The 8,830-nt window shown below is 36.6% G+C and overlaps 1 protein-coding gene across 1 annotated transcript in view; it reads left to right on the top strand.

Moving 5' to 3' along the window:
• Nucleotides 1-7,391: 7,391 nt before the first annotated feature.
• The window catches only part of STK31 (serine/threonine kinase 31), a 136,079-nt gene continuing 134,640 nt past the window's right edge, over nt 7,392-8,830 (top strand). Inside the window, exons 1-2 of the mRNA XM_030796693.1 lie at nt 7,392-7,456; nt 7,545-7,597. Coding sequence (XP_030652553.1) covers nt 7,429-7,456; nt 7,545-7,597 — 81 coding nt within the window. The 5' untranslated portion in view covers nt 7,392-7,428. The remainder of the gene's footprint in view (nt 7,457-7,544; nt 7,598-8,830) is intronic.

The raw sequence follows: 8,830 nt of genomic DNA, 5'->3' as shown, positions 1-8,830 counted from the left end.
TGTAATGGTGAAGAGTATACTGGAAACTTTGAAAAGCTTGGCAATGGCTGATTGACCTCTACAGTCTAGAACTGATGATGGAAGATACTGTCATGACTATGGGCTCTGTGGTATCAATGTAGATAGATGATGGGATGCCGAAATTTTGAAGGCCAAGTTGCAGAACTTAACTGTCGGGCCCAGTGGACATAATTAACTTAATGGGCACCTAGGCACGAATCTGTGAACAAGGTAAAGTTCATGATATTCCAAGGGGCAAGACAGAAGGACAGCTGATTAGGATGTTATTTGAGTTGTATAATTGACTTGTTATATAATGATGTTGATTGACTTGTATATTTGACTCCTCTCACCCCTCAAAAAAGAAAATTGAGAATTGGCAAGGAGAAGGCTGACATCAGTCTTGGTAATGAAAAACCATAGTTCCCCATCCAGTTTCCAGATCTAAAGCTCATTATGCAAGGGAAGGCCCAGATCCCCTTGAGGAAGGATCATCCAATATATTTGGTAAATATCCCCCTAATCCTTTCTCTAAGGGGCAGTCACGTACCATCATTTACCAGGGTAACTGTGCAATGGATAAAAAGGAATAGTCAGATTTTTTTTTTCAACCAAGGACTGTTGGATGCAGTGCCTGACCTGACATGGATTCCAAAGGACCCAAAATACCACTGTGGTTTACTGGTTAGAGTAGGGAAGCTCAGTGACAAATGGAGTCCTGGCCAAAGTTCAGCTCACAGAAGGTAAAACGGGTCTGGTCCCACTCTTTATTTCTACTCTCCCTATATATACATAATTGAGATAGATATACTTTGAGGCTGACAGAACCCTTGGACCTACACTGATGGCTCTTGCTTCTTGTCCCAGGGCTTCTTAGATGCTGTAGGACAGAGTTAATGACCTAGATGCTTCCCTTGACCAATGGGTCATGTCGACATAAAGTCAGTAAGGATATAGAAGACTTGAACAACAGTATTAACCAACTTCACCTAATTGACATTTATAGAACACACTAACCAATAACAGCAGAAAACACGTTCTTTTTTTTTTAGTGCAAATGGAACATTTACTAAGATTGACCATATTTTAGGCCATAAAACAAGGCTCGATATTCTTAAGATGATTCAGATCTTAAAGTATATCCCCTGACCACAGTGGAATTAAATTATAAATCTATAACAAAGATATCTGGAAAAATCTCAAATGTTTGAAAATTATATAACACAGGTAAATGATCCATGGGCCAAAGAAAAAAAGTCAAAATGGGAATAAAGGCACTTTTAATTGAAAGACAATGAAAACACAACATCATATTTGTGGGATGCAGCTAAAGCAGTATGTAGAGGATAATTTATAGCACCAAAATGCCTTCATCAGTAATGAAGAAAAATCTCAAATCAGCCCTTACCTTAAGTAACTAGAAAAATAAGAGAAAATGAAACTAAAATAGATAGAAAAGGGAAAATAAGACCAGCATACAAATTGAAATAGAAAACAAAAGCAAGAGAGAAAATCAATAAAATCAATAAAATTTATAAACCTCTAGCCTAATACGAGAGACAGAGAGAGAGAGAGAGAGAAAGAGAGAGAGAGACAGAGAGAGAAGGCACAAATTATCCATGTTAGGAATGAGAGTGGTGACATCACTATAGACTCTACAGATATTAAAAGGATACTAAGGGAATACTATAAATAACTATGCCAATTATTTTGACAACTCAGATGAAATGGACAAATTCGTTAAAAAAACACTGTTGTAAGTCCCCTTTGTGAGATGTTTAAGGATCATTCCAGTTTGGCCATGGAAATTCCAGAGAGGCATATAAAATTAAAAACATTATTATACTGATTTGTTCTAGAAAAGGGAGGCATGACATGCCACGTGGGGGCTACGTATAAGGTTTGAACGCCAAGGGAGCATGCTCCAGCTTAGAGAGAGTGAGGATCCATGGGCAAGTGCCTTTACTGGGGGTCAGAGCAGAGTACACAAGAAAATATGAGAAGGGATTTCATTGGTGGTTTTTGAATGTCATTAGGTCACAGTCGGGAGGTGGCAGGAACTAGCCTATCACCCTGGTACACCTGGTCACTTGGGCAGGGTGGTTATAGCCTATTTGTGGGGATACTGAGGCACCAGGAAAATACAAAGTTAAAAAAATTACAATATAGACACAACTATCAAGCTCATTAAATACTAAATGGGTAACATGTTTAGCCCTATATCTATTAAAGAAATTGAATTTATAGTTAAAAACCTTACCACAAAGAAAATTATAGATGGCTAGAATGTGCACTAGAGGAAATGATGCCTAGATGGCTAGATGGCCGCACAGTAAATTTTACCAAGCCTTAAAGGAACAAAGAAGATCAATTCTATAAGACTCTTCCAGAAAACTGAAGTTGGGAATTCTTTGCAGCTTATTCTATATGGCCAGCATCACTCTGATATCAAAACCAGACAAAGCCATTATGAGAAGAGAAAATTTCAGACCAATATTCCTCCTGAACATAGATGCAAAAATTCTTAACAATTTTAGCAAACCTAATATGAGAATATATAAAAAGGATAATACATCATGACCAAGTGAATTTTATCCCAGAAATGCAAGGTTGGTATAACATTTGAAAATTAATTGATGTAATTCATCATATTAATAAACTAAAAAAGAACCACATGATCATCTCAATAGATACGAAAAGAAGTATTTGACAAAATTCAACACACATTCAGGATAAAAATTTTCAGCAAACTCAGGATAGAAAGTAACTTCCTTAATCTATTAAAGGGTATCTACTATAAACCCACAGCAAACATCATACTTAATGGTGAATGGAAAATGCTTTCCTCTTAAGAATAGGAACATGGCAAGGGTGTCTTCTCTCAGCACTTATTTTCAGCATTACACTGGAGGATCTAGCCACTGCAATAAGGCAAGATAAAAATAAATAAAAGACTTCCAGATTGTAAAGGAGAAAGTAAAAACAGCCTTTATTTGCATAAGACATGATCATCTATGTAGATAATTCTGTTAAATTTATTTTTAAAACTATCACTAGAAATAGGCTAGACTCAGTGGCTAACACCGGCACTTTGGGAGACTGAGGCAGGATGCTTGCTTAACCCCGGGAGCTCAAGGCTGCAATGACCTGTGATAGCACCGCAGCTCTCTCACCTGGGTGACAGAGCGAGACCCTGTCTTACGCACACACCCACCCACCCACAAAAAAACTATCACAGAAATAATACACAATATACTAAAGTTATATTTCTATACACTAGCAACAAAACAAACAGAAGTTGAAATTAAGAAAATAATACAATTTACAACAGCATGAACAATGAAATTCTTAGGGATAAATCAGACAAAAGTAAAACTTTTACAATGAAAAGCATAAAACATCACTCAGAGAGGTAAAATAAGACCTAAATAAATATACTGCACTCATGGATCAGAAGACTCAATATAGCCAAGATGTCCATTCTCCTCAAATTGGTGTGTACATTCAGTGTGATCCCAATCAAAATCACAGCAGGCTGTGTGTGTGTGTGTGTGTAGATGCTGACAAATTGGTTCTACGATCGCATGAAACTACAAACCTAAAACAACTTTGAAAAAGAACAATATTGGGAGGCTTACAGTACCTGTCTTCAAGAGTTACTATAAAACTACAGTAATTAAGACAGTGTGGTATTAGTCTAAAGAAAGCAAATAGATCAGTGTAACAGAACAGAGAATCCAGAAATAGACTTGCATATGTATGGTTAATTGATCTCTGACAATATTACAAAGACAATTCAATAGACAAATGAGTGTTTTCAACAAATGATGCTGGAAAAATTAGATATCCATATGCAATAAAATAAAATTTGATTGTTTCACATGTTATAAAAATAAACTCAAAAAGGACTATATATCAAAATGTAAAGCTTGAACATGTAAAATTTCTAGAAAAAAATATAGAAGAAAACTTTTGTGAACCAGGCTAGTCGGAGATTCCTTACATTCAACACAAAAGCATGACCCATAAGACAAAACTGATAAATTAGACTTTACTGAAATTAAAAACTTTTGTTCTTTGAAGTACCCTTTTTAGAAAACAAAAAGACAGCTGTAGACTGGGAGAAAATATTTTCAAACCTGAAGGAGTTTTATCCATAGCATACAAAGAACTGTCAAAACTCAATAATAAATTCAGTTAGAAAACAGGAAAAAGCTTGAACAGACACCTCATTTAGGAAGATCTGGATGGAAAATAAACATAAGAAAAGTTTCTCAACATTTTTAGTTAGTAGAGAAATAAATGCAAATTAAAACCACAAGGAGATACCACTTTAAACATTTATACATGAATGTTTAAACTTAAAAACACAGACCATATCAAATGATGGTGAGGATATAGAGCAACTAGAACTCTGAAACCTGCTGGTGGGAATATAAAATAGTACCACTATGTAAAACTATGTGGCAATTTTTTAAGCACATATACAATTCTATGACTTGGCCATTCCACTCCTAGGTACTAACCCATGAGATATGAAAACATATGTCCATACAAAGACTTGCACACAATAGCAGCTTTATTTGAAACGATTCAAAACTGGAAGCAGTCCAAACACCTATTAAAAGGTAGATAAACAAATTGTGTTATATTCATGTAATGGAATAATAACAGCAATAAAACCCAACAAACTCTTGATACATAGGATGAAATTTATCAATCAAAATAATTATGCTATTGGAAAGAAGCTAGATTAACTGTTCATACTGTATGATTCTATTATCGTAAAATTCTAGAAAATGCAAACTAATATATGGTGACAGAAAGCAGAACGGGAGCTGGGAGGAGTCAGGTATTACAATCGGGCATAAGGAAACTTTGAGGTGATGGAAAAGTTTATCTTAATTGTGGAAGTGATTTCAACAGTGTATACATATGTTCACCCTTAACAAATTATGCACTTTTGATATCTGCAGTTTATTGTACTTTAACCTTCAAGCTGTTAAAAATTAACCGGAGATAATTTTCAATTGTTGTGTAAGGTTTGCCACAAAGTGTAATATCTGCAAAGAAGGAGACAGCTAATTTTTTCCTCTTAAGATTGTGGAAAAAGTTGTAATACTACAGAGACCTGTGGAATCTAAGGATTAGTTGACCAACGCTTGTAAAGCTACTAATCTGAAAAACACATTTTCAGTTACCAAAGTTATTTTCTCTCTTCCATCGTGTAAATAGAATGTCGGGGTTCTTCTAATTTGGGTGTTTCTAAAATTTAAATCCACGCGAACAGATTAGGAAAGGCCACGAAATCCTACGTCACCTCTAACCTAACTGCTTGAAGCCTTGCGAAAGGAACTGGCCATGGACCCCACCCCAGCCTATAAATCACCAGGGCGCAGCCTCAGTGCGTGGGGGTCGGCAGCAGCCAGCGTCAGGCGGCTCCCCGCACGCTTCTTCCTAGGCGGTAGGCCGTGGCTGCCACGTGACTCCCGCTAACACCGGATGATGGCGCAGCGCTGTGCACGCAGGCGCAGTGTGGGGCCCTTGCGGCCGAAGCTCACGCGGTAAGCCGCGGCACGTGTGCTACGGCGGGCGGAGGGCCGGGATCCCAGTATGTGGGGCCAGGGTCACTTTTCTAGAGCTTCTGCAACGGAAAGTGTGAGGTCAGTAGTAGTTTTTGTGGTACGTGCAGTGGTGGCCGCTTCAAGGACTATTTTCGTCGCTGCTTGCGTTTTAAGTCTCCAATCCTGGGAGGAGGCCCATTTCAGGGTTTTCTGTCACCTAGCCGCCCGCCACCCCAGAGGGGTGCCAGATGCCCCGGTTTTTGAGTGCGTGCAGGCAGGCGAAAGTGGCTTGAAAAGACCTCGGGCCTGAATAATCCCCATGAAGACGAGGTCACGCAGCCTCCACACTCTCTTCCCCTTCTCGAAAATTCTGTGCCATTTAAGTTTCAAAATCCGTTATAAAATAAGTGTCAGAGAGCTACGTGTACCCGTTTCTTCCAAATTTTCATCACGAAGTGGAGATTTGGACGTACCATTTTGTGATCTCTTTGCAGAAAGTGCGTACGGCATCAGTGCCTTCATAATCAGGGCAAGTCATTTTAAAATAAGATTTAAAAACTACTCTAGAAGTAGCTTCTTGGAGTGTGTGGAGAGATGTCCAAAGTAATTTTAACTTTTACTGAATTTAAGCCTTAATGCCTTCCATGGGAATATATCGTCTCCCTAAAAGTTTTTACAGCTTTTCAATCAGTTGAATTTAAAAACTGCTTTTTGACCAGTAGAAAAGAACTCTTGTTTTGGAGACATTTTCATGCCACTTACGAAAATTTTTTCTTTAAAAAATTAAGTTGTAACAAAAGTAACCCATTTTTAAAATTTTATTTTTCTGTGATGAGGAGTTAATGTTTTCCTTTTCATAATGAGAGAGCATTTGAAACTTTAGTATAGTGGTGTTCCTAAACAACTTTTAAAGCTCTTAAAAAGTTGCGGTGGCTTAGGCCTGTAATCCCAGCACTTTGAGAGGCCGAGGTGGGCAAATCACAAGGTCGGGAGTTCAAGACCAGCCTGGCCAACATGGTGAAACCCCATCTGTACTAAAAATACAAAAATTAGCCGGACGTGGTGTCATGCGCCGGCAATCTCAGCTACTTGGGAGGGTGAGGCAGGAGAATTGCTTGAACCCGGGAAGTGGAGGTTGCAGTGAGCTGAGATCTCCAGCCTGAGCGACAGAGCAAGACTTCGTTTGGGAAAAAAAAAACAACATCAAAAAATCTGTGTTTTAATTTTCCTTCAACACTTAGGAATGGAAAGTGCAATATTCGAGTATATTACAGATAAAATTACATAGTATACATTTATTTTGGAATATTTTTGCATTTGATAAAGTATATTATGTAGTGAAAATTATTTTTGAAGTAATAGGCAAAATTCTATGTATTTTTGCAGTCTTTAATCCCACAGAATCTTCAAAAATAGTAACCACCGTGCCTTTTACATAAAATAGACTACGAGTTTAAAGCATTTGTTCTATTACTTGTAATGTTTCTCTTTGTTTACGTTGTGGAAGTCCTTTTTATGGGAGGATATTTTCTAAAAAAGAATATGTACATTGTTTCAAAGTATTGATTTATGTAAGTGATCAAAATATGTATGAGTTGGTCAGTATAAATTTGTAAAAGTTTGGCTAAAGAGATAATTTTAAGGATAGAGATTATATATGATAAAATTGCATCTACTACAAAATAATTAGTGAAGGAAATATTAAGTTCATTTTTAATATAGAGTTTGAATTTTGATAACTGCATTTAGGACAAAACATTTGTAAGGATTGAACATGATGTAGTTTAGTCTTCATTCATTATTAACGGATGGATTATTATAATCTAATTTAAGGTATTGTTTTAGTTTTTCAGGAATTGTTCAAATGGATGAAGACACACATTACGATAAAGGTACTGACACTAAAAATTATTTTGGGGTGTAAGAGCTAGATGATACTGATTAATTTCTAATTTTCCTTGTATTGTGATTTGATTTTAGTGGAAGATGTGGTTGGAAGTCACATAGAAGATGCAGTAACATTTTGGGCCCAGGTAAATAGCAAACTGGTTGATATTCCCCCCTCACCTCCCCCAATCCAGTTACTCCCCAACAAAAACAAAAATAAAACCCAAGAATAAATATATTTATCATTCTCATTGCCTAATATTTATTGAATTATTTATCACCAGGCATTGTTAGAAGACAAATGTTGACAGCTGTGACATTACTTGACTCATGAATATTATGTGCATAATACACCAAGTTTAAAAAAATAAAATTGGCAAGATTGTGATTTCAGAATTCCACTCAATTCTAGGCTGCTTTTGCTGGAGTCTGAGAGCCTGTTGTATTTGTGAAGTTATAGCCCCATCTAGGGGTCTTTTATAAGATTGTTTCTTGAAGGAGGATAAGTTTTAAAAATCTCGGTCATTTTTTCTAATGGCTTAAATTTGAGATGTGGTATTTTTCTCATTATAAAATGGGAAGCATGAATGAAACATTTCTGATTTTCTGTTGGGAGGCTGTCAGTTAGGTAAGGTTACTCAGTTTTAAATACAAAGCAAGCACTGAAGGGCTGTGTTCCACAATTTAAGAAGGTAAATTCCTCTGATACACAGAACGACCTGCTAATTTTTGGTTTTGTAAACTATACATAATATGGAAGGGAAAGAAATTACATTTCTCTATACTCCCTACAGCATGGGAACTCCTTTTGGTGGGGGGTGAGGTGAACTCGTAATGTGGGAAATAGGAGAATATATGAGAAGAAAGTTCTAGAAGAATATGATTAACCCAGAGTTCTTAAATATATAGTCATGCATCACTTAATGACTGGGATACATACACAGAAATGCATCATTAGGCAACTTCGTCGCTGTATGAACATCATAGAATGTACTTAGAGAAACCTAGATGATATAGCCTACCACATACCTAGGCCATGTGGTGTACTCGTACCCCATGTTACTGTACGAATGCTGCAGACAATTGTACACAATAGTAAGTCTTTATGTATCTAAGCATAAAGGTACAGTAAAAACATTTTATAAAAAATTTAAAAATGGTACACCTGTATAGGGCACTTACCATGAATGGAGCTTGCAGGATTAGAAATTGCTTTGGGTGAGTCATTGAGTGAGTAGTGAGGAATGTGAAGACCTGGGACATTACTGTACACTACTGTATACTTTATAAATACCATACACTTAGGCTACACTAAATTTATAAAAATATTTTTCTTCAATAAATCTTAGCTTACTGTAACTTTTAATAAACTTTTGACT

This window comes from Nomascus leucogenys, chromosome 17 (assembly GCF_006542625.1).
Source record: "Nomascus leucogenys isolate Asia chromosome 17, Asia_NLE_v1, whole genome shotgun sequence".
In the NCBI taxonomy this organism is placed as follows: domain Eukaryota; kingdom Metazoa; phylum Chordata; class Mammalia; order Primates; family Hylobatidae; genus Nomascus; species Nomascus leucogenys.
This window is presented reverse-complemented; position numbering and strand designations above follow the sequence as displayed.